Source organism: Poromitra crassiceps, assembly GCF_964638095.1.
Source record: "Poromitra crassiceps genome assembly, chromosome: 6".
In the NCBI taxonomy this organism is placed as follows: domain Eukaryota; kingdom Metazoa; phylum Chordata; class Actinopteri; order Beryciformes; family Melamphaidae; genus Poromitra; species Poromitra crassiceps.
The window spans coordinates 24,501,137-24,528,392 of NC_139627.1; the positions used below are offsets into that span (position 1 = coordinate 24,501,137).

The 27,256-nt window shown below is 43.2% G+C and overlaps 1 protein-coding gene across 1 annotated transcript; it reads left to right on the top strand.

Annotated features, from left to right (window-relative positions):
* slc15a2 (solute carrier family 15 member 2) lies at nt 1-27,256 on the top strand (the record flags this gene model as incomplete). Its single annotated transcript, XM_083638166.1, has 21 exons — nt 1-9; nt 692-779; nt 1,522-1,663; nt 4,862-4,954; nt 6,039-6,138; nt 6,460-6,550; nt 7,262-7,339; nt 9,974-10,056; nt 10,234-10,317; nt 10,957-11,046; nt 13,655-13,699; nt 13,993-14,028; nt 14,765-14,853; nt 15,371-15,452; nt 16,242-16,382; nt 17,620-17,796; nt 19,902-19,948; nt 21,482-21,581; nt 23,830-23,973; nt 24,140-24,244; nt 27,038-27,256. The coding sequence occupies 21 exons, from the start codon at nt 1-3 to the stop codon at nt 27,254-27,256; spliced, it is 2,043 nt and encodes a 680-aa protein (XP_083494292.1).

The window sequence follows — 27,256 nt, forward strand, 5'->3', positions numbered from 1 at the left end:
ATGGGGACGGTAACTTGTTACAATGATTTAACCTACTACGACTACGTAGAGTTTCAGGGTTTAGTCGCTTTTTGTCATCAAATTGTCCCCCCCCCCCCGCATTTACCTAAAAAGTTGCACGGTCGGTGTCTAGTTGGAATGGGACGCGTGGACAGAGTGGAGGAGGGCGTTTCACATGTTATAGCCGATATTTTTGCACCATTTGTGGACAGTGTTGTCAAAATGAATCACATTGTTTTTACTTTTGGTGTGTTAGTCTACGTTAAGAACCGTATTTTGGAGTGCCCTGCATTATATTTTATACCCTCCTGTCCTATCTCGTATTCGAACCGTTATATTCTACTCCTAGGTGATGCAACAGGCGCATATTTTCCCCAGCATTAACCAATGCAATGTTATTCAGTTCCAGTATCACACAGCACTGGCAGTGCACTGATGGCAGTTGTTTATGTTGTTCACATTTCACTTACATTGCGAATAGTTGTTTTGTTGGTCATTTGTTGTATTTAGTATGTGGCTAAGGGAAAGTGATTTAGGACCTATAATGGAATTTGTGATTTATGGTGACTACTACAGTATAGGTTTTTATTAGTCTAGCCTACTATGGAATGCATTTGTTGCAATAGTGCTTGGAAGGTGTTCACTGTTCATCATTCAGTAACCAAGCTTGAACTCTCTGTGTCTCTTTCAGAAACTATGTGGAACCAATTACCCACTCAGCATCTGCTTCATAGTGGTGAACGAGTTCTGTGAACGCTTCTCCTTCTATGGCATGAAAGGTATGTAAACTATAGCCTGACAATGTGTGTATGGATAAACCTGGAGAAAACGCTTCCGTATTAATCTCACATTCTTCTTATATTTGTGGCTGTGCAGAACAATCTTCATCTATACAGTGATATGACCTAGTTAGCAGGGGCAAGATGTCATAATGAACACCAGACACAATCTTCCAAACAAATCATGGTCTGGAAAAAGTATGGAATTTTTCAATTGAAAATGTGTAGGAACACTGAACACAGTGGATCAGGGCTGATGAAGGACAGGCAGACCCTCAGCATGTTAAATTGGTTAACAGGGTCTAAGGAGTCAACGAGGGCAATCAAAACAGAGAGACCACTATAACAACCCCTTGGTTCTAGTCCCCCTCCCCACATCACATGTCCTGTCTGTCTGCCACACTTCCTCTTTCATTTGACACGTACGCACACATAGAAAAACAAACAGCGTATGTTCCTTTGTATTCCAAAATGTCCCATCATACTTTGAGAAGAGTCAGAATATCTGTGTTTATTTATGCCAGAAAGTCATCATTTCAAAGTGGAGAAACCCAGGAGGCATGTTGATGATGCACACCCCTCCACTGTGAGCAGCTGTGTGTGTGTGTGTGTGTGTGTGTGTGTGTGTGTGTGTGTGTGTGTGTGTGTGTGTGTGTGTGTGTGTGTGTGTGTGTGTGTGTGCGTGCGTGCGTGCGTGCGTGCGTGCGTGCGTGCGTGCGTGCGTGCGTGTGTATACCCACAGCGGTGCTGACACTCTACTTCATCCGTTACCTGCACTGGGACAATGACCTGTCCACGGCGGTGTACCATGCCTTCAGCAGCCTCTGCTACTTCACCCCAGTGCTGGGCGCCCTCATCGCTGACTCCTGGCTGGGCAAGTTCAAGTGAGTCCCTGACTGGTGTCCCATGTGCCATCAGAAAATAGTATTAAAAAACAAACAAACAAAAAGGCGTGTGTCCAAACTTTTGACTGGAAGTCATGTGCCACGCAGTTTTTTAAAATACTATTACATTAAAATAATGGTAAAGACATCAAAACTATGAAACTATCGTACCCCTAAGGCCTCCAAAATAACCCTCCAGCTGGAAGCAGAACTCGCCATCTTTGTGGTTGGCGGAAATTACTTCTGTTATACGGATAGAGGGACTTAGGTTGCTGAGGCCCAACTCACTTAAGACATTTTCGGCTGTCTGGGATCCGTTTCTGGCCTACCTCGATGAGGTTAGGGGCAACAGTTGACTTGCCTGGCTGGTATCTCGTGGACCCATTGCATGGGATCCCATGCATAATATCCCTTACAAGCATATAACCACTTTATGTGGTTAGTAGCACCACATTGTAATATTGAATGTCGCAGAGGTGTAGTGCTATCTAGAGAAGTGGGGGAACGCACATATGGGGAACACCTGCACACGCACAGGTCCCAACAACCCCCCACCCCCTCCCCCCGCGCACGCACACGCACACACGCTAACGTTCACGTAGCCTATTCATTAATTAATCGTTCGGGCAATCGCTTATATCAACGAATTAAACGAGCAAACTCCCGGATTCCTCAAGTGCTGCAAACCACTGTCACTGACACACAACTTAACTAATTGTGTCCTGTAGCCCATGACATTTGCAGCTCTGAAACTAAAAGACGTATATGGGCACAGCTGAGCAGACTCAGCAGTCAGTTATCAACACAAACAGCTAAACAATCTCTCAACCAGCGATCACACAAGCTGCACAAGGCATTGATCATCATTTGGCATGGCGGCCGGCATTTTTAGAATTTTGTTGCGAATTCTGGCGATGCAAATTGCAGGGCTGATTAACGCTAACTTTTGATTCAACCGTGTTGAAAAGAAACACGCTTTTAACAGTTTCTTCATGCTTGTAAACGTACCTTTTTAACAGCTTGTCCGAAAAATGAAAGGATGTTTGGCTGCCTTTTTCATCTTTACTTGTTAAAGTGAGGTAGGCTACTGGGGGAAAAAAATATATTTTGATGCTGAAAAAGCCAGTAGCCTAGCTGTTTCAGTATAGCTTTTATTAAACTGAGGTTTCCCCCGCGCTGTAGCTAGTTAAGGTGGAATGTTTCCTTTTCCTTCAAGCCACGAGTTGATGCTGTGTGAGTCATTCAGCCCACCTTAAATATAGTTAAGGTGGAATGTTTCCTTCTTTCTTCAAGCCGCGAGTTGATGCTGTGTGAATAATTCAGCCCACCTTAAATATAGGACGAATGACAACGTTGCCAAGTTTCACTCGTTTTATTGGCTCGACATGCACACACACACTGACACACACAAAACACCCGTTGGAGAAGTATGGGAACGCCGTTCCCCCCCGTTCTACCGGCACTACACCTATGGAATGTTGAATATATATGTATTGGATTGTGGACTACCTGTCTGGCAGACCACAGTATGTGCGCCTGCTGAACTGTGTGTCAGACAGAGTGGTCAGCAATACGGGAGCACCACAGGGGACGATCTTCTCTCCCTTCTTCTTCACCATCTACACCACAGACTTCACCTACCAGACAGAGTCTTGCCACCTTCAGAAGTTCTCTGACGACTCTGCGATAGTGGGATGTATCAAAGATGGCGACGAAGATGAGTATCGGGATGTGGTGGCCAACTTTGTCACATGGTGTGAGCAGAACCACCTGCAGCTCAACGTGTCAAAGACAAAGGAGCTGGTGGTGGACCTGAGGAGGGTCAAGGCTCCGGTGACCCCTGTTTCAATCCACGGGGTCAGTGTTGACATAGTGGAGGATTACAAGTACCTTGGAGTGTACATTGACAATAAACTAGACTGGGCTAAGAACTCTGATGCACTCTACAAGAAGGGGCAAAGCCATCTCTACTTTCTGAGACGGCTGAGGTCCTTCAACGTCTGCCGGACCATGCTGAGGATGTTCTATGAGTCGGTAGTGGCTAGTGCCTTCCTGTATGCTATTGTGTGCTGGGGCAGCAGGCTGAAGGCAGCGGACGCCAACAGACTCAACAAACTGATCCGTAAGGCCAGGGACATTGGATCTGGGCTCTCTGACTGCGGTGTCAGAGAAGAGAACGTTATCCAGGCTACGCTCCATCATGAGCAATGACTCGCACCCACTCCACGGCGTGCTAGTCAAACACAGGAGCACGTTCAGTGAGAGACTGATCCCACCTAGATGCAATATGGAGAGGCACAGGAAATCATTCCTGCCTGTGGCCATCGGTCTATTTAATGCCTCTCTTAAAAGAGCACCTCAGAGACGCTCAGTCTCCCTGAGACTGAGCCAGCCGATAGGTTAACTGTGCCTGGCTGAGCCACGTGTAACGTATAGGGCAAGCCGACTTAATATAAGTCCAGTGTGCAATAAAGGTAATTGGCACGTAATGTATACTTACTTACTCTACTTATTTTTGCTCCTATCGCATTTTACTACTGTTTATTCTATGCTATGTTGTGTTCTTATTCTCCTTATTTTGCTTACTATCGCATTTACTACTGTTTATTTTATGCTATGTGTGTTCTGTGAGCGAGCTACTGTAACCTGTCCCAATTTCCCCCCGGGGATCATTGAAGTCTTTCTGATTCTGATTCTGATTCTGATATCAATTTGTTTTTTTGTTTTTGTTTAGATTTTTCTTATCCGGTGTCTGAGCCTGTTCTGTCCTGTTTGTGTACTGTTAAAAAAATGAAAATAAAATATTGGGGGGGGGGGGGAAACTATGAAACTATCTTATAATTTATTTTAAATTCTTCAAAGTAGCCAGCCACCCTTTGCCTTGATGGAAAAGGCAAAAGCTTTGGAAAGAAATTCATACATAGGCATCAACTTAATTTACATTTGTCTATTAAACAAATGCCAAGCATTTCAGCATAAGCCTTTAATGGCTTTAAGATCAGGAAAAACATAGTAGCCTACAGATTTTTGACTGGTACATGATGCAATATGTTAACGCCCTAAGCTGGAAACAAACTTTCCCTAAATTGGGAAACATGATCTATGAGAGATCAGTCACTCTAAACATGGAGGGACTGTAGATCTTGTACTGAGGAAGAGAGTGTAGCTCCAAATATAAATCCATTCTGCTCCCCATAGGACCATCATCTACCTGTCCATCGTCTATGTCATCGGCCATGTGGTCAAGTCCGTTGGAGCCATTCCTGATGTTGGCGACAGCACTGTGCACATGTAAGTCACCTGTATCCATCTTTAATTGGACAGAAGGGCAAGAATCATAGCTCAGTCACACACAGGGCCGTAACCAGGGTTCCGAAATAGGGGAGGTCCAGCAAGGGGAGGCGGATTCGGCGGCGCCCATCAGGGCGCCGCCGAAAAAAATTTGAGTTTTTTCCCCCCCCTTTTTTAGCCATATTTAGAGTAATATATCATTTTAAATCAACATTAGGATTATACTGTTGTGATGTCATTATTCAGTATATTCTCTTTCATGTCACCACCTGCTCAGCTCTCCTGTCAACATAATTGTAACTAACAAACACAAACTGTTTTAGCCAAATTCATATCAAAATGACACCTACAAACACAGGTACACAACCCAAGCCGTACACAACACACAAAGTCATCATCGATAATAAAAAAAACATACAGAGGGACATTTATTTATTCCTGATAGGAACGATTGAAAAATAAAATAAAATATATTATGTTGTTTTTAACTTTACACCACCTCTTTTTGTTACTTATTGGGTCATGAAACTGAAACCATGCATATAGCCACCTGCATACCTGACTTCGGGAGCTTGGCAATTGGCATCATGCATGATTACAATGAGATGCACCCACTTTAAACCTGAATAAAGTAATAAAACCACTAGTAAACCAGTAGGCGGCGCCTGGCCTGCTGTTCAGTGAGTGGCCTGGCCTGGCCTGGCCTGGCCTGCAAAAAAAAAAAAAAAATTCTTTTTTTTTTTTTTTTTTTTTGCAGGCTGAAATATTAGGGGAGGTCCGGACCTCCCCGTCCTCATAGCTAGTTACGGCCATGGTCACACATACTGTAAGAAAGAAGTCTTTGTCATCGATGTGAGGTTAGAAGTCACAGTGGATGTCTTGTCAATTTGTGTGTGTGTGTGTGTGTGTGTGTGTGTGTGTGTGTGTGTGTGTGTGTGTGTGTGTGTGTGTGTGTGTGTGTGTGTGTGCGCGTGCATGCGTGCATGGGTGTGTGTGAGTGTGTGCCTGTGTGTGTGTGTGTGTGTGTGTGTGTGTGTGTGTGTGTGTTTGTGTCTTTTATGTTTGCTGTATGTCTGTGTCTTAGTGCGCTCTCCATGTTAGGTCTGATATTAATTGCCTTTGGCACTGGAGGGATCAAACCCTGTGTGGCAGCTTTTGGAGGAGACCAGTTCGACGAGGAGCATGTAAGTCACAGTATTACCTTTTCATCTCGAAGATAAGAACGCATCTCAAGTCATATTTCTTTGAGTCAGAAGAAGCTATGAATAACCAATGGAATCCATTTAGCATGTAATCCAGATAATTTGGAGTACAGTAGTGTATGACATCTGTTGTCTTTAGATAAGGACATCGACACACATCACTCTTCTGAAAATGTAAAATGGACTTACAGTGCAAGGGCATTTTAAACCTAATTTGCAAAACAAAACAAAAAAGTACAAAAATTAACTTGTTACTGACATTGTTGATCATTGTCTGTATCCTCCGCTGCCTCCTACATGCAGGTGAAGGAGAGGACAAAATTTTTCTCCATTTTCTACATGGCAATCAATGCTGGGAGTGTGTTATCAACTGTCATTACACCTATACTGAGGGGTGAGTGTGTGCAAATTGTATACCGTACTTACACTGTGGTCACTCTGACCAAAGTTTTGGATTCTCGCACGCTTCTCCATAATATAGGCCTGATGAACCTCATTCAAACTTTGCACATACACAGCAGATTCCCCTGCTCCAATCTGGGAAGTTGGAACCCATTGTCTGTCGGCCTGATGATTAGACTCTGGGGGCGACTGCCAATATTTTGGGGTTTCTGGTGTTGCCCGCGGACATCCTCTTCTGTGTGCCGGTCATTGTTTACAGTCTGGTTACTTAGCAACTGTAGACGCCAGAATTTAGTTGGGGTTGAGAGATTACATCTCATTTGTCAGACCGATAGACGATGGGTTCTGAGATGACCCCTGCTCTAGTGATCAGCCTATCACAACACTTTCAGCTTGTTGAAACAACAGATACCCACCAATGATAGAGAAAAATCAACTGGGCTAGAGTTAGTGGATTATTATTGAGAGAATTTCAACGTCCGGTCGAGACTTCTGCCCGGGCCCGGACACTGCATCTGAAAACTGGACAGCCCGGTTGTGGTGGTCATGTTGTTCTTCAATAATCCATCATTAAATGTCTACTAATTGCTCATTACCATACAAGAAGTGATCAAGCTTGGGTTTCCTTAGGTTCAAGCATAGTTCAGCCAATTTTACCATCACTGGACATTATCTCCTGTTGACCCTGTGCCTGCTCCTGTAGGTGATGTACAGTGCTTTGGTGATGACTGCTACGCTCTGGCCTTTGGGGTTCCTGCAGCTCTGATGGTCGTGGCTTTAGGTGGGTGTTCCTTTTGCTGGAGAGCTTTTTTTGTACCTTTATTTATACAGGGGGAGTCTCACTGAGAGCAATGCTCTCTTTTTCGCAACACAGTCTCACAGAAAATTGTATAATACCAACGTTTTGGACCAACGTTGCTATTTTACAATTTCGGCTCGAAAATTGTAAAATAGTAACGTTCTGAGATTTTAGGGTTAGGATTAGAGTAGGGGGAGGGGTTAGAAACAGAAAATCTCCGTAAACCACGCCCAAACCACGCCCACCGCTGTAGACACATACGTTACCATTTTACAATTTCTTAGCCGAAATTGTAAAATAGCAACGTTTGTCCACAAACGTTGCTATTTTACAATTTTTTTGGAGATCGGGTTGCTTTTTCAAGAGTGCCCTGTTTACATTCACACATACATTCATACCTGGAAGCTGCCCAGTACAACCACAGTCTGTCTGATCTGCTGGCCACTGAGCAGCTCCACTGGAGCAGGTGGGGTTAAGGGCCTTGCTCAAAGGCACCTCAATGGCAGTATTGAGGGAGGGTCAAGCACTGCTTTTTCACTTTGCCCCACCCAGATTGATCCTGCCGGTCCCGGGGATCGAACCGACTACCTTCCAGTCACAAGCTAGTTCCTGTAACCTTTAGGCCACCAATGGCCACACATACTGTAACTAGCAGACACAGGAGAGGTATTAAGAGGTTGTAATGTACACTATTGAAGATGGGGTTCAAACCGTGCGTTGCTGAAAAGGACATGGATAATTAAAAATAGAAGAAAACAAAAGAAAACATAATTATATACAATTTCTATGCCTCCAGGAAAAACATTATTCCCAATTGCAAGACAATGTCAAGATCATCTATTTTAGTATAATTACTACCAGCATCACTTCGACAAGGCTCAGCGACTGGAGGAGTGGATATCTCAGCCATGGCCGTATCTAGCTATGAGGACGGGGAGGTCCGGACCTCCCCTAATATTTCAGAGAAAAAAATAAAACAATCTGCATGGAAAAGCATGAAAAACTCGGGATCGCTTTTATTTTGAAACGAAAGGCAGGTCAGGCAGGAAGTCATCTGACGCCGCGTCCGCGGTAACTTGATTCCGAGAGAGCAGCAGCATGGTGGTGAGTGATGACTGTCTGTCTGCCTGGCGAGATAATTGAAGGTGAGCGAGCTGCGAGACAGTGAGCGAGTGAACGACAGACAGTGAGTGACACTGACAGATTTTTTAGCAACAACCAAGAAAGTAAGTGTCTAGTCTGTCTCTTAAGTAATGTTACCTGTGTGACACGTTGGGATGCTACTGGCTAATCATGCATGATGCCAATTGCCAAGCTCCCGAAGTCAGGTATGCAGGTGGCTATATGCATGGTTTCAGTTTCATGACCCAATAAGTAACAAAAAGAGGTGGTGTAAAGTTAAAAACAACATAATATATTTTATTTTATTTTTCAATCGTTCCTATCAGGAATAAATAAATGTTATTTTTCATTTGGAATATACTAAACTGTATATATACACTGTATATATAGTATAATTATAGTAATATATATTTGATAACTGATAAAAAATTATAGAACATTGTCATGATATTCTAATTTATGGTGATGCACCTGTATGTGTTGTCCTAGACTAGATTTGACCGAGGTGGGTATTTGATACTGGGCAATAGGCATCCTTCGCACTATTCAGTAGCTTGAAGCCTTAAACCATATCAAATAATGTTTTTACATTATGCAGGGTTTCATTCACTTATTTGAAGAGTACATGAGCCCACATGTTTGTGTCATCTACTATGTATTTGTTATTGTTGCATTACTCTTGCTAGCCTATAATTTGATAATAATCACATTCAATAATTTGAACCCTTCATTCCAAATTATTTTCAAGCATTATAATGTAATGTAATCAATAATTTAAAATGAAATATGGCTAAAAAAGGGGGGGGGGAAAAACTCATTTTTTTTTTTGGCGGTGCCCTGGCGGGCGCCGCCGAGTCCGCCTCCCCTTGCTGGACCTCCCCTATTTCGGAACCCTGGATACGGCCCTGATCTCAGCTGGTTCAGTTGGGCTCTGCAGGGTGTGAGCTCTTGTGTGTGCACGGCCAGCTGAGCAGCTGTTTGGCCTGGCTGGGCTTCCTGTTGATCGAGGCTCCCTCCACATATGACTCGCTCCTGCCTGAATCACAGTCCTCTTGATCCTTATGGGATTCATGGTTGGCTGCACTGCACTACAGCTAAACCACGCACTACGAAAACAAGCCGGCGTTTTTAAACTAGAGGGGCCACGGACAGATCCCGGCGGGGATGACCCAACGTGTGGGCCGGGCTTGCTGTCCGCACACAGTCAAAAGCCAGCATAAGCAGGCAGGGGCTTAGTGTGTTATAAACGTTTTACTCATAAGCACTTAATCATCCACAGTGGCAAAAGATATGAGAGGAAAAACATATCTTTAAATGGTGAAGTACTCTGCTATGTTTTATCTGTATATGATGTTAGTTAGACTAGAGGATCACGAGAAGCTTGTTTGTATTCCTGATACTAGAAGAGTGGAGCAATTGTTTGCCAAACTGTCTTCAACATAAATTGTTATCTTTACTCCTCTGAGTCAGTCTAACTCCATCCATCTTGTGCAGTTGTGTTCATTGCTGGCAGTGGGCTGTATGAGAAGAATCCTCCTCAGGGAAATATCCTGCTGGAAGTCTGCAATTGCATTGGGGTGAGACCAAGTCTGGTCCTTCTCAGGAAGGGGCACTCAGCAAAATACTAGTTTTAGTTCTATTTAGTTGTTTTTTCTTCTCTGAGGTCTGCATTCAAATCTCAGTTTTTCTGTTTCTGTTGTAGCTGTTAATTTTTTTTTATACTTGCATGCATTTTATTTGCTCTTGGTTCACAGTTTGCCATCAGCAATCGCTGGAGAAGATTTAAGTATGATCCCGAGAGGAATCACTGGTTGGACTGGGCTGAGGAGAAATACTCGGTATGATGTTTACATATTCAACAACATACTCTGTATGATGTTTACATATGCAACGACAAAAGGGCTCATCACTGTTAATACCACATTCAAGACAACTCGGAGCAGAACTTTCAATTCAGATTTTTTCCGACCTCGCGTTCACGCTTTTTAAAACTCTGAGACGGTCTGAGTTGCAAAAACAATACACAGCTAGCTAATTTCGTTGAAAATTAAATTAAAATAGCTGTTGAATTCAACATATTGATAATCAGAGCTAAATATAAACAATATACACACATATTGCATAATAACACCTCAAATTAGGTCAACAAAAACATGACGTCAACTCGGACGAACCGGAGCTCTGAAATGATACCCGAATTTCCGACCTGTAATTCCGACCTCGACGACCCTTCAATTATTTTTTTACAGGTCAGAGCCCGCTTTTTCCTGCGTTCCGAGTTGTCTTGAACACAGTAAGTGTTCCATGGAAGCACTTGTATCAGTGCAAGTTTGATCTATCCAAGTGTCACTGCTGAGGATGCACTTGGAAGAGTGAACTACTGCAATATAGTGCAATATCCTTCCTGACTAAAATTAAGTCTCTGTGGTATGATCCCAACAATATTCCGTCCCGTCTGATCCTCTCTCTGTCAACAGAGGCGTCTGATCCAAGAAATTAAGATGGTTCTGCGGGTTCTGCTCCTCTACATCCCGCTCCCCATGTTCTGGGCTCTGTTTGATCAGCAGGTAGGCTACATCTCTCCCAGTTTCCCCAGTGACGTTATGTTGGAGGGTTTAGACTAGGGGTGTCCCAGACTAAGAATTTGCATAGTCGAATCTGATTGGTCAAGTCTTGCCTATTGGGACTGATCATTGAATCATGCCCCCCCCCCCCACCCCCAACCTATTGATCTATATTCTCATTTGCGACATTGGCTTCCATTTTTTCCACACCAGACAAAAGAGCTGAAACACCCAATTAAACAGTTTGTCTTCCTGACTTGGCACGAGAATTATCTCTCTTTCATGCAGAGTGAGAGAGAGAGAGAGCGCAAGCAAACCACAGTAGCGAAAACCCGAATGCACACTGAACATTCAAACTCCTCTCCAATCCGCAATTATCAACTGATTTCTGTCATTCAAATTTCCTGAAATCCGCAAAGCCCTACCGTCAATTCCCTGTGCCAACCACGCTTCTATCACCAGCCAATCAAAGGCCACAAGCTGAAATGCAATTTTCGGGGCCCCGCTGCCCACAGAGCTGCACACTCCTCTCTGTCTGTCTGTGCGTATTTATGAACAGAGACGAGAGAGATACAGCACCCCATATCAAAATACAGCAGCCTACCTTAGAAAGGATGAAAGCAGAAAATGGCAACCATCTTCTAATTGAGACCGGCATTCATTCGTCAAAACGTGTAGCCACACGTGGCGTTTAATTGGGACTTAGCTTTTAATTGAATTTTTGCAGTATTAATAGGCTGATATTTATACCAAAAGGCTATATATATCACGATTTATTGGGAGAAACCAAGCAATTCTATGTAAGATCAGACATTCAGCACCCCGGTATAACCAGAATGGAATGATCCTTATTTCATAACCACACTTTGCAACGATTCGACCGATTGGCAGTCGAATCAGGCTCCATAAAATGAATCGTCAAATCTTTGACTATTTGGGGTCATGTCTAGTTTAGACAGGTGTGTAGACAATATTGTTTAGACAGGCGTAGACAATATTGTTTAGACAGATGTAGACAATATTGTTTAGACAGATGTAGACAATATTGTTTAGACAGGCGTAGACAATATTGTTTAGACAGATGTAGACAATATTGTTTAGACAGGCGTAGACAATATTGTTTAGACAGATGTAGACAATATTGTTTAGACAGATGTAGACAATATTGTTTAGACAGGCGTAGACAATATTGTTTAGACAGATGTAGACAATATTGTTTAGACAGGCGTAGACAATATTGTTTAGACAGATGTTGACAATATTGTTTAGACAGGTGAAGACAATATTGTTTCGGCAGGTGTAGACAATATTGTTTAGACAGGTGTAGACAATATTGTTTAGACAGGTGTAGACAATATTGTTTAGACAGGTGTAGACAAGATTGTTTAGACAGATGTAGACAATATTGTTTAGGCAGGTGTAGACAATATTGTTTAGGCAGGTGTAGACAATATTGTTTAGACAGGTTCAGACAATATTGCAGCAGCCAGCTCCATTTTGCATGATAAGCATGAAGATGACATTATTTGGTTGTCCGTATCACAAGTCACGTCTTAGCACCGCCAAACCATAACAAAAGTTATCTCGTGACACTTTTCATATAGAGCAGGTTTATACCAGGCTCTTTATTTTAGACGCAACAATTGAAACGGCAAAGAACAACTCCACCTTTAATGGGAAGAAACCTGGAGCAAATTTGGCTCTAGGTGAGCGGCAATCTGCTTTGACTGGTTGGGTTTGAGAGAGAAAGAGAGAGAGAGAGATCACGGAGGGTCCACCCTCTGCCCTTGGCCACAATCACAATCAAATATCTTACTCAATCCCTGTTGATAGCGTATCGTCTTCTCAACAAGGACTAAGACAAGGACCTGTGTGATATCTCTGTCCTTAAACCCCTAACTACCTGTTATCTTCCCCTCGGGCCAACACCCAACACAACCGTCTCATTACGGCAGTCCAAACTTTTTTGAATGGGGGCCAGATTAGGTCATGTGAAATTACCGTGGGGCCGTCTAGCTGCTTCTCGCATCATATGGGTTCTAAAAATAAAAATCACATCACAATACAATTGTACTGTAAGGATTTTGTTTACCATCTGAAAACATTAGTTCTGCCTGTGTTGTTCCTACTTGGTGCTTGTCTACAAACTGTATGATAGTGCTGTCATCATTAGGTGAACAGAAAAATGTGAATGGAACTTGCTTGATTAACCAATACTGTGTGGAGGGCCACATATAGTATATTTTGAGAGACAAGCCGAGGGCCACTTAAGATCGGTCAAAGGCATCTGGCCCCCGGGCCGGACTTTGGACATGCCTGCATTACGGGAAAACATATAGCCACATCCAACCCGGAATTTCAGTCTTCCCAAACACATTCCTTGCCTAAAAAGCTATCGGAGGAAACAAAAGCCATGCGTCCTTCACCAAGTGGAAGGCATGTAAATGGTTGGCTGTTTCTTCATTTTGGATCCTCTCCAGGCCAAGAAATCAGATCAGCCTGTTGTGGTTTAAGGGTTGCTTATTCCACTAAAGCGAGTGTGAAGCCGTTGCTATAGAACATAGAGAATGTGCCTCAGTGTAAGAGACCGCCATTTTTTTCTTTTTCTCAGGGTTCCCGCTGGACACTCCAAGCCACCAGGATGAACATGGCTTTCGTAAGGGTTTCCTTTTGATGCATTTTTGTGCAATCTTAACAAAAAAAAATCCAGTTCTCTAGAAATTATATAAGTTATAACGATACCTTAGATTTAATCGCTCTTTCATATCAACATGTGGGCTGTTATACTGAAACTCAGCTGATTACTCAATGTTTATTGCAATGTGTTGTTTTATTTTACTTCATGGTATTGTTTATGGCCTTGATAAGTTCAATTGCATTTTACAAACCCCTGCATATTCTGTTGAGGTGAAATCGTCTTATTTTATGACTTTATTACTGTTGTTACAGGGAGATTACTTCATCGTGAAGCCTGATCAAATGCAGGTACCTACTCTTCTGCTTTCACTGGGATCGAGTTTGAATAGAGAAGCTCTTCATCTGCATCATTGTTGCCTTTGAAAGATGGGAGCTGGTTTGAATTGACCGTGGTCAGTGTTGGAGTCAAGCTACTACATCTCGAGTCCCAGTCGAGTCTGGAATGCCCAGTGTTCGAGTTCCGAATCCCGAGTCTGGACATAACTGAATCCACTTATAGGTGGAACACACATGCCTGCCCTTGCACAAAATTGAATAATGTCAAGGTATTAATATAGCTATTAATATCTTATGCCAAATTATTAGGACATGTAAAAAAAATATCAATTAACACAAGTCTGAGTCCTTGTCTCCAACTTCCGAATGCATGAATGCTCAAGTCCGAGTCATCAGTGCTCTGGTCCAAGTCGAGTCACAAGTCTACAACACTGAGTACTACAACACTGACCATGGAACTAGTCGAATGAAAATACACACACCTTAAGCACTATACAAGCTTGATATTTGACCAGTGGTGCTGTCACACTCACAGCAGTCATGCTTCGTGCTGTTTTTACCTGAAGCCCAAACACTTTTACAACTGGGCATCACCTCCGACCTCATCTCCTTGCAAGTGATATTGAGCAAGAATGTTTGTTATTAATCTCTTTATCCACGTATAACTCTAACCTTTATGATTTTATTGTGAGTTTTAGTGACCTTTTATAGAGCCACTTAAAGGTGTTTTTCTCTCTCCCTGTCGTAGATGTTGAATGCTCTGATGATCCTTGTCTTTGTGCCCATCTTTGACATCATCATATATCCGCTCATCCGCCTTTGCAGAGTCAACGTCACGTGAGTGGAAGCCTGCTGTGTTTATAGCCGACAGGAGCATTTAACAGGCTTCATTATGAGCAGTGTGACCCTGCATTTTACACTATATCCCATGGATACTCTGCAAGAGACGCGTCAATCGTTAACAAGTCCATGCACACACATACACATGCATTCACAAGCTAATGTGATAAGTGGATGCTGCTTTGCGTCTGTGTTAGTTTAGTCGTAGTTGATTTATCATCCAATTCATCATTTGGTTTACTAGATTCTGACTTCAATCTTATTTTCCAGGAAACTGTGACTACTAGCACTCAGCAGTGCAAATGCTAATTAAATTTGGTACCATGTGGTTCACACTTCCATTATGCACGGCTGTCAAGTCATAAAAGACATATAGGCACCAGATGTTGCACCACCCAACAGCCACGTTGTCAGGCAAATCAGTGGGACAATCAGAGCACAATGATGTGGAAATCACCTGTCTGATTGATAGAGTGAATACTGCTAATGACTGGGTGTGTCTGGCTTTCTTCAGACCTCTAAGGAAGATGGCTATTGGGATGATTTTTGCAGCACTGGCCTTTGGAGCAGCCACTTTGGTGGAGGTGAACGTTGTGGTATGTACAGTATGGGCAGCGATCACAAATGTATACTCACATGCACCCCCCCCCCCCACACACACACACACACACAAACACACACACACAGTCAGATACATTTCAATCAGGAGAGACTAGAGACCAAAGAATGAATAAAATGATATTTATTACAATAACGTGAATGATGCTTTACAGAAAGAATTATGAGAATAAGGTATTGTTATTAGTCTTTTGCGGTTAGACACCGCAGGGAGATCTTGAGAGAGCTGCATCAGCCCAGATAAGCATCCAGATATATCCCCCTGTGGAGTCTAGATACTGGTGGTGCTGGTGATCTCCTTCTGAGACTCATGAGACTCTTCCGACTGAAGAATCGGATAGGTCTGCGATGACCGGGAGGAGAGGGGGAGGAGGAGGGTGCGAGACTGACAGCAACGGTGTTGAGAGGCTGAATGAGACAGAAAAAAGCATATTTAAGGAAACCGCCTCCAAGCGATTGGCTTACGACGGGGGTGAGAAGCAATGTGATAGGCTTTACACTGGAGGTGTGTGGGGTGAGAGCAGTGATGTGACACCATGCTATTGGTTAAAAGAGACTAGGCGGCAACCAGCTGATTATTCAATTCAACCCGGAAATTGACAGCTTATTATGAGCTTGTGAGTAGATTGAAGAGGAGATATAAAAAGTGAATTAAGGAAGTGTAAAATGCATATTATAGTCTTCCTGGCTTGAACTTACGTTAGAACTACATTTGTCCTGACTCTATTTCTCAATGTGGTCCTCTGCTCCACTTCTCTGTCTTCTAGAAAACAGTGGTGGAAGCTGCACCTCAGGGGAAGTGTCTCCTGCAGGTCTTCAACCTGGCAGAGAAGAATGTCAGTCTAAATATATCTGGCAGTGACCTGTTTCCTCAGCAAATCCAACACCTTCACGTAAACCAGACTGGAGTAAGTGGGTAAAGACAAATGAATGTATAGGACAATAATGAATGTGTTCCCTGCTTACCAACACGAGGGTTGCAGCTTCGAGTCCCTGTGTTACCTCCGGCTTAGTCTCTTAAAACAGACGCGTTGGCTCCCGCAATTTGCAAAATGCTTCCCGCTACCCGTCATAGAGGAGAAAGTTGGTCAAAACGGAAATAAGGCGGGACATCCGAGGAAGGCAGGCACATCCGCTAATTTCCCCAATCACCTGCATCGGTTTTGTGTACATGTGTCGTGATTGGTCGAATACCATCAAACTTCCTCTGGCCAAATTTTAACAGGCTAAAGTACAGACTGTCTCTGGAGTATTCGGAGATTTTGGAAGAGATAGACTGGCTTGAGCGACTACCTCCGGCTTGGTCGGGCGTCCATACAGGCACAATTGGCCGCAGGTGGGAAGCTGGATTAAGGGTAGCCTATCATGTGTCCTGGTCGCTGCACTATAGTGTCTCCTCTGGTTGATTGGGGCGCCTGTTCGTGGGGAGGGAAACTGGGGGGAATAGCGTGATCCTCCCACGCACTAGCTCCTGCCGGTGAAACTCCTTGCTGTCAGGTGAAAAGAAGCGCATGGCAACTGCACATGTATTGGAGGAAGCATGTGCTCATCTACAACTCTCCCCAAGATGGCAGAGGGGGTGGAGCAAGCAACAACAACGGGACAGCAGGGGGAATTGGCAAAGTACAACTGGGGTGAAAATGTGTTATGAAATAAAGAAGATGTGTTGTTCTGACTTTTAGACATTGAAGTTTTTTTGGTCCAGTTTGTTTTATATTATACTGACGGTGTCATGGAAGATTGGTTTGCACAAGTCTTCTTGCATTTTGATGAGCCTGCTAACCTAACCTGTTAATATGTTTTGTTAGCCAATAGGTTTTTGTGCTTTTAGCTATTGTACAGGACCGTCTTAAAGATCAGGAGGTTTTCTTTGTTTGCTTGTAATCACAAAGCTATTGTAGTAGGAGGAGTTGGGCTCCTATAACTGAAGGGATTCATTCAATACCATAATGCATTTAAGGGAAAATGTTACCTGAAGATCATCGCTCAATGTCAAAAACAAAGAGGAATATATCCTCAAACATGGTAGTGTTTTGTAAGTGAAGGGCTGAAGATAACTAAGAAATTAGATCATATTCAATATTGCACTTCATGCCAGCAAGAGTTGGTGTCGCAATTGAACATTAATCCCGGCCTCTCTGTTAGGACCCTGCAGAATATGTGATGCTTCCACTGGAGGGGGACAGCAAGAACGTGACCGTGAACATCAGCTACGGTGGCGTGGACGCAGCTGCTCAGTGCATCCAGACGCTGGACCAACAGAAAGCCTACAGTCTCATCCTATACCCCGGACCTGATGGAGTCCTGTGCAAACTTGTGAGTGTGAGGCAGCGTTGTAGTACTCGAGTCCTGTGACTCCCCTTGGACTTGAGCACTGATGACTCAGACTTGGACTCGAGCATTCACGCATTGGGACTCAGAGGTTGGAGACGAGAACTCGGACTTGTTAACACATTGAGTGCCAAGGACGTCTCTGGACGTCCTAAAAAAAAGTAACGAGGAGTGCCAAGGACGTCTGTGGACGTCCTAAAATCATAATTCATATTATTCCATAATTCTGCTGTTTAAGGTCGTACCCAGCCAGTGAGCATGAATCCCTTCAAGGGATCACACGGCGCCACCTTAAAACTCTATACGGGAGCTGCGCCACCCACCTCAGATCCTTTACTTTGTGCAGGAGAAAACGGAGAAAGCCGTGATCAGAGAGACACCGCTGCAGCCAGAGCCACACAGATTGCTCTGTCCGCAGCCGACAGTTGGCTGCGATCCAAGCCCACAACTGAGCTCCTCCGCCGCTGTCTATCCGCCTGCACACAGCCCCTCCACACGACCACCCGCCAGAAAGGCAGCACCCGAAGCCGAACGGCTAAACCTTCTCCCTCAGTCCCGCCTGCCATTTCCTTGTTGCACTGAAATCCGCCCGGGGCAAAAACTGAGGCTGCGAAGACAGAGACTGTGTGCGTGTGGGGAGGAGCCCGCAGCTCCGGGGTGGAGAGGGGGGGGGGGGGGGGGGGGGGCTTCTTTACGGTTCTGTGCAGGCTGCACAGAACCACACCATGTCACTACATCAGAAAACACCAGCCAGAGTCAGTGAATGCGCTTGAAATTAGAGTATTCATAAAAGTGACTTTATCTTGAAAAGTAAAAAAAGACAGCAGAAAACCCTTGAAAGTGCGCTTCTTTCAGAGTCTGTCATTTCATAATGGAACTGTCTAGAAACAAAATTTCTTCTTTGAAAGAAGTAGGAGTGTCCAATGATTCATTAGAGTCCAACCCTGTTCATATAGCCCTAATAGAAAAAATTCTATAGCTGTTTTCAACTGAATGGAAGTGAATCTGGCACAGGCTCCAGACAATTTTACTGAAGCGCTGTGGCACTCAATGTGTTAATTGTTAAAGACATTTTTTTTTTGTAATAGGCCCTAATATTTTGACATAATATATTGATAGCTATATTAATACTGTGACATTATTACATTTCATGTGGATTCACGCTCATGTTCAGTTATTCCGGACTCAGACTCCTCGGCTAACTCGGACTTGCATGGAATCAGACTCAAACACTGGGGACTTGAGACTCGACTCGGACTTGAGATAAAGTGACTTGAATACAATACTGGTGTGAAGTCAATTAATGTACAAGTCACACTGCCCTGCCCTGGGTGTGTGTGTGTGTGGGGGTGCATCGATCTGTAAGGAGACTGACAACGTTACATTGATCCTGTCATTGTCTATGACTTTAAAGCCAGAAGCTTTGTGCTGTAAAATCGATAAACAGTCCAAATGACTGCAGCAGAGAGAAGTAGAGGTCTTCACGTGTCCAAAGTCATGCCCCAACCCAAACACATGGAAATGTAGTGCCCAGAAGCAAACCGGACCCATCTATTATTAGAAATCTGAGACCCGTACCTGTACAGAACCGATACATTATCCAACCCGGACCCGCAAACACTTCTTTTGAATGGACCTGAGACCCGGCCGGGTCCGGGTCAGACCCTCGGGTATTTATGGGGTTCGGGCATACCCGAAGACCTCTAACATGTGAGAAAAAAAAGAAAAAAAAATCTAACTACACACCACATACATTTTGCCCAAAGACGGTTTCTCTCATTTTAGGTAGTTCTTATCACGCTGATGTATGTTCAAGTGCTAATTTTCCTGATAAGTTTGTTTTTAAGTAGGATTTGTCAATATAAAAAGTTGCCGGGTCCACTCGGGTCCTAATGGACCGGACATTTCAATATCAGAGATGCGAGATCCGTAACAAATGGTACCAGACCCGACGCTTCTTTTGAATCGATCGGACCCTTCGGTATTTGGGCATACCCGAAGACCTCAAGAGAGAAGTAATGGATGTTACTGCTGTATTGCCAGAAACTAGTGGCTCTCCTATTTTGACATAGCTGTATATTTATTTATCTATCCAGGTGGACGACAACATAGAGAAAAATGGAGATGGCAATGCTCTTTTGAGGTAATACATATATATAATATATATATCCTAAAGAATAGGAGACTCATCTGTCACAACTATAGGTGTAGTTTCCCCCATCACTTAACAACATGCTCATAACACAGTGCATCTGAAAGCTGTCAACCGAATCAAAGGACTGGAACTAACTGATGTCTTTAACAGGTTCATCAACACACAGCCGGAGGCAATAGACCTAACTGTTGGAGAAGTGGAATTCCATGCCCCTGCTGACCATGGTGTATCATCTAACCTCCCTGTGGAACGGAACGTGTAAGTTCAACTGAAGTGGGTGTTTAGCTGGAGATTTTTTTTTTTTTTTTTTTACACGAGAGATCTGGACAAGAAAGCAGGATCAATGACAAAGGACAAAAAAAACAAAACAGAGTATTCCATAAAATACAAATGAAGTGCAAAGCCAAAGTAAAAACAATTTAAGCACACACAATGCAGATCCAATAGGAGACCAGCAGGATTCAGGGGCTTCAATTGATGTTCAATGTAACTCAGCAAAGTGTAGACATCTCCTTATTGAGTCAAGCTCCTTCATCATTATCTTAAACTCACCAAGAGAAACAAGCCCTTTCCGTTTTTACATCATTTTACAATGAGTTCCAAAGAGAGGGAGCAGAGTACATCAAAGCTATGTTGCCAGTTCAGCTCAAATATAAGGAAGCAGATCCAGAATGGCCCTGTAGATAAAAGTGTGCCAATGAATACAAGACATGGGACAAAGCAGGACAACCAGCTTGAGCATACAAGGTATGATGATGAGGAGCTTTACAGTCAGTAATAAACCACCATGCTTTATGAGCCACAGTGTCTATTGCGCAAAGAGGAATATGGAAAATGATCATCATTAAGTACTGGCATAAACCAGTCTCTTTGTAGTTCGAGCCCCCTGTGTTACCTCCGACATGGTCGGGCGTCCATACAGGCACAATTGGCCGTGTCTATGGGTCGGAAGCATTGTGGTTTTGGAGTTTATTACAACACAACATCACAACAGAAGCCGGATTAAATGTGTCTTATTCGCTGCACTAGTGCCTCTGCTCAGTCGGGGCGGTTGTTCGGGGGCGGTGGGGGGGAATAGCGTGGTCCTCCCACGCACTATGTCCTGCCGGTGAAACTCCTCGCACATGTGTCGGAGGAAGCATGTGCTAGTACAACTCTCCCCAGATCAACAGAGGGGGTAGAGCAATGACCGGGACAGCAGGGGGGAATTGGCCAAATAGGCTACGATTGGGGAGAAAATGGGAGAAGAATCCGGAAAAGAAAAACAAGACTAAAATAAATGCCAAATTCAGCTTCACTTAATCCAAATAGATTGAAGGATTTCATAAACATGCAATATTAAAAACATGAGCATTGCTCAAATGCTACCTGGCTGATGGAATGATTGATTGAATTGGTTGATTCATTATAGACTTGTACATAATTAGACAAATCAAATCATATACTCATTATACTGTATGTTTCTCTTGTTCCCTCCTAACTTTTCACCTCATCCTTCATTCATCTGCTGCTGCCTGCTAGATACTCACAAGTCAAGTGCAAGTCAGAATCAAAGAACTACACTGATCTTAACCTGGGTCTGCTCGACTTTGGAGCTTCCTACACAGTCATCCTCGTGGAGGTCAGATGCTTGCTACAGACAGGGGTGTCAAAGTCAACCTCTTTTTAGTTCACGGGCCACATGGGAGCCAATTTGGTCTCAAGTGGGCCAGACAAAGACAATTTATGCATAATAACCTATGAATAACATCTCCAATTTTCCAGTTTCTTTTAGTGTAAAGAATTACAGGTACATTTTAAGAACACGGTTTCACATAGGGTTATGTCAGCTACCATAGGCCTATCTTATCAAATCTACTGTCTTTAGCTGTGCGTTCCAATTGACAGCAACTGTGCAATTCTTCTCTATATTCAAGGGTAATGAAAATAGTTTCCCATTTAGTGATGAATACAGAAAACATGAATAGTCTACATAATATGTAACTTGCTGCTGAAACCTGACATCTCTTAAGGTCCTTACACACCGGGAGTGTTTTTGGTAACCCTTTATTTTACAGGTACCCTAGTTACATATGAACTATTTGTAATTACACATGAACACCAAATGTAATTACACAGTAATTACCAATAGTTATAAATGATGTTCATATGTAGTTACATTGTAACAGACCTGTAAAATGGAGTGAGTCTGTTCAACTGTAGTTCATATGTAGTTACATTGTAACGGACCTGTAAAATGGAGTGAGTCTGTTCAACTGTAGTTCATATGTAGTTACATGGTAACAGACCTGTAAAGTGGAGTGAGTATATTCAACTGTAGTTCATATGTAGTTACATTGTAACGGACCTGTAAAGTGGAGTGAGTCTATTCAACTGTAGTTCATATGTAGTTACATGGTAACAGACCTGTAAATTGGAGTGAGTCTATTTAACTGTAGTTCATATGTAGTTACATGGCACCGGACCTGTAAAGAAGCTCTGGCCTGGGACGGAGATTGCTAAAAGCCAGTGTGGGATTCGAACCACTGAACTTCAGATTTCAAAGCAAGCGTCTTTAACCACTCAGCCACGAGGGCTTTCGAACTTTCTTAGTGGAGTTTGGGATAACTGTATGTCAGTCAGATGTAGTTGTCACTTCCTAGCTTTGTTATTATAAGCATAGACTTGGGGGAAAATGTTGATACTTTGTTAGTTGTAGCTTGAAAGACAGGCAATATTGATTAATGTGAATGCATTTCTGCAGTGTGACTGTGTCAACCCCCCCCCCCCCCCCCCAATGAGCTGTAAATGGCTCATGGGACTATTTACACCACAATTCAGAAAATTATTAGAATGTATTTTTTTTATTTAAAATCTTTAAATATAACTAAATGTTTCTAGAGCACAGTGCATACAATTTATCTCTGTGTATAATAACAAAGCTATGAAGTGACAGCAACTACATCTGACTGACATACAGTTATCCTCTTAAACTCCACCATGAAATTTGGAAAGCCCTCGTGGCTGAGGGGTTAAAGCCGCTTGCTTTGCAATCAGAAGTTCAGTGGTTCGAATCCACCACTGGGTTTTAGCAATCTCTGTCCCAGCCGGGTCCGCTACAGTACCATGTAACTACCATGACCTACAGTTGAAAAGACTCACTCCACTTTACAGGTCCGGTACCATGTAACTACATATGAACTACAGTTGAACAGACTCACTCCACTTTACAGGTCCGGTACCATGTAACTACATATGACCTACAGTTGAAAAGACTCACTCCACTTTACAGGTCCGGTACCATGTAACTACATATGAACTACAGTTGAACAGTCTCACTCCACTTTACAGGTCTGTTACCATGTAACTACATATGAACTACAGTTGAACAGACTCACTCCATTTTACAGGTCTGTTACAATGTAACTACATATGAACGTAATTTAGAACTATTGGTAATTACTGTGTAATTACATTTGGTGTTCATGTGTAATTACAAATAGTTCATATGTAACTAGGGTACCTGTAAAATAAAGGGTTACCGTGTTTTTTTCCCTGTGCGATTAATTCGCAAACCAATATTATTTTAGGAACCTATATCAGTCAATGCAACCGTGCATACCAAGGGTGAAGTTTCGCTGAGCGTTATTGCGGAGTTTATTTTTACAAATTTGATTGAAGGACTTCTCAGTGCAATTTTCACACTTTGCAAAGTCATCCTGTGGGCCGGATTGGACCCTTTGGTGGGCCGGTTGTGGCCCCCGGGCCATATATTTGACACCCCTGCGTATAGAAAAAGCCTAAAAAAATCACTAGATTTGACCAGTTATTCACACTGACAGCAGTAGCAGTGTCTGCAAAACAGTTACCATCTTGATCTGCTCTGTCAGGAGTCGGGTAAGATTTTTGCTCGCAAGATGGAGGACGTGAAAGCCAACAACGTGCACATTGCCTGGCAGATCCCCCAGTACGTCCTCATCACTGCTGGAGAGGTCATGTTCTCCATCACAGGCCTGGAGTTCTCCTACTCACAGGTTAGCCGCCTTTTACACTGTATTATCTATACAATACAGTATGTACCTAAGACAGAGCATACACATTGGGAGCTCAAATATTTGTATAACCTGAGCTTACTTGTCTTGTCTTTCCTGTCTTGTCTTTAACCTGAGCTTACTTGTCTTGGCTCTCTCTCCCCTGTAGGCCCCAGCAAATATGAAGTCAGTCCTACAGGCTGGTTGGCTGCTTACTGTTGCATTTGGGAACGTCATAGTGCTGATTGTGGCAGAAGGGGCAGGGCTGGAGCAGGTATGACATCATTGGACATGGTGGGAGATATGAACATCATCTCTGAGTCTTGGAAGTATTAGGATATATCAGGGAGGAGGGTAACTACACCAAAACTCAAGTTAACCACCTTTTTATTATTACGACGTACACCATATATCTCAAAAAGTTGGGCGCAGAAACCTTGGTATGAAGGTTGGTTATGGGCCAAGGAAGAACTGATGAACTTTTCATGATGATTGGCCAAAAGTAGAATGGTGGGTGTGGCATATCAGCATCACCCAAAGGTGTATAACATCCTTGTCAGGTCTATGCTCTACTGAGCACATTTTTATTCTATAAACTAGAGAATGTGTCTATTTTGAACTGACAGACATCTTTATAATGGAAATTCACAGTATTACATACTAAGAAGTGGTGTCGAACTGTCATATGAAAATAGGGTTTTAATAAGGGGAAAATGAAAATGAATTAATGTTTTTCTGAAACAAATTCATTTTGGTTTATACTGGTGGTTGTTTGGCTTATGATGATTAGTTGAGTTCATCAATTTACTCAGTGTTCTATTTAAGTCAAGTCAAGTCAAGTTTATTTGTATAGCAGCACATTTCATACACAGAGGCAATTCAAAGTGCTTCACATAAAATGGTTGACAGAAAAATAAAAGAATAAAAGAAGAGAATAAAATGGACATTTAACACATTCACTGCCAGCCGTTTTTTCAATACTGTAGGTAGGTTCTGCCAAGTTTTTTTTTTGAGGATTCTGGCTCATCTTTCAAGAGCCGAGGATTCTTTTCTGCTAAGATTTTGTGAACACAAATGATCTCAAAAGAACTAATAGAATGTGTGCTCTCTCTGTCTAAAAGAGTTAGTTTGTAGAGTTAGTAGTTATGTAGGCATTAGCAGTAGAATACAGCATGGTTTCAGCGTCTGAAAATTTATTCTGAGATAAATGGCTTTTTGTGAAATTCGATAGAACAGTCACTTTAACCATTTATTTTTGGCGTAAGACGTCAGACATCTAAACAATAGTTTTGAACAGTAATTTCCTCCATAGCAGCAGGAAACCCCCCTCTCCTTCAAACTCCTCCCTCCGTGGGTGTGTCTCTGGTGGCTTTGCAGCGTTTGTCACAAGCGAGGCTCTGCCTGTCTGTGCTGCCTGGCTGCTGGCGGCTGCTCTTTGGGCGAGTCTGCATGAGTCGTTTCGGTTGTGAGCTCAGCTGCAATGAAGCTGCATGCGATTGTGGGCTTTCTGCGGGTGTTTCAAAGTGTGTTGCACGCATAATCTATTATGCAAATTTGCAATCCCCCACCGCCAGCTCCCAGCGCGATAATGCGCGAAAGCAAAAGCGTTTTCGCCAATCCATTTTACAGTATGAGAGAATGGTTTCCTCGCGCGTTCCCCTGCAGTTTTGGCTCGGCTTTTTCTAGTCTGGAGAGCACTGTCGCCACTTAGTGGGTCGGTGGAATGGGTTGTACACGTTCGGTGGCTCCAATATTTTTATAGGAGACGTGGGGGGCGTTGATCCACGTCCCACCATCAAATTTTTTTTTTTTTTTTTTAAGACGAGATATCTCGTCATTGGCAGTCAACCGTTGGATTTTTTAAGACGAGATATCTCGTCAATGGCAGTGAAAGCATCACAACAAAACTTTAAAAAAGAGTATAAAAAGTGCATTAAGCAACAGGCGCAGCAGTTGCAAAAAGAGCAAAAAACTTATAGAGGACTCATTGGGTTTGCATAATAGAATAAATCAATTTATCTATATTGAGTCCCCCAAAATCATGACTATATAAGAAACATGACTACACACACATAAAACTCAGGTCTGGGTACGGTGTCCTCTTTTCCTCTATACTGCAAGCATACCCCCGCTTGTACCTTGCGTCATCTGTTGCCCGTCGACAAACAGGCGGGTTTTTTCTCTCTAAACCTTGCTTAAAACGAATACGGCTCTAGTAAGCTCCCCTTACGCGTGCGTCCCTCCTGATGCATCACCTCACCCTCTTGTGAGTATATCCGTAACCATCCCCCAGACCTGCAGCGCAACACTCAGGTCTGGGAACGGTGTCCTCTTTTCCTCTATACTGCAGTTTGGACGCCGAGCATACCCCCGCTTGTACCTTGCGTCATCTGTTGCCCGTCGACAAACAGGCCGTTTTTTTCTCTAAACCTTCCTTAAAACGAGTACGGCTCAAGTAAGCTCCCCTTACGCGTGCGTCCCTCCTGACGCATCACCTCACCCTCTTGTGAGTATATCCGTATTATGGAACCATCCCCCAGACCTGCAGCTTTTAGCAGTAATTACAATCATCTATGTTTTAAAACCAATTGTATAATAGTGATTGAGAAACAGCTGTCAGCAGTTAAAAGCGACGGTAAACATAAAAGTCTTTAGTCTATTTTTAAAAGTAAGTAAAGTTGGGGCAGATCTGAGGTCTTCAGGCATTTTGTTCCAGCTAGCAGAAGCATAGTGGGTAAATGCGGCCTTCCCATGATTTGATTTGGACCTAGGGACAGTTAATAAGCTGGACCCTGCTGACCTAAGAGGTCTAGACGGTTCGTAGCGTGGGAGCAATTCAGCGATGTATTTTGTATTTACCACAAGCGTAGATGTGGGACTCAATTGCTTAACCCCATTTCACACCAACTTTTCACCATAGAATGCTAAATCTTCTGTAAGTGTCCACTAGAGTGCAGCAAGCCATCATCATACAGTCACAGGCTACCGTTGAAAAGTGGGACAGAGTAAGTCCATCAATCCATCTGCATCCAGAAATCACATACTGCTAATCTCTCTGTTGTGGCAGTGGATGGAGTTCCTGCTGTTTGGTGGGCTGCTGTTGGCTGTGTGCATCATCTTCTCCATCATGGCCTACTTCTACACCTACGTTGACCCTGAGCAGCTGGACCAGATGTACCTGGAGGACCGGAGGAGAGAGGAAGGCGACGACGATGACGACCTGAAGAAAAAGGCCACAGATGACATACAATTGAATGGAGGAATAGGGAAGAGCACCAAACTGTAA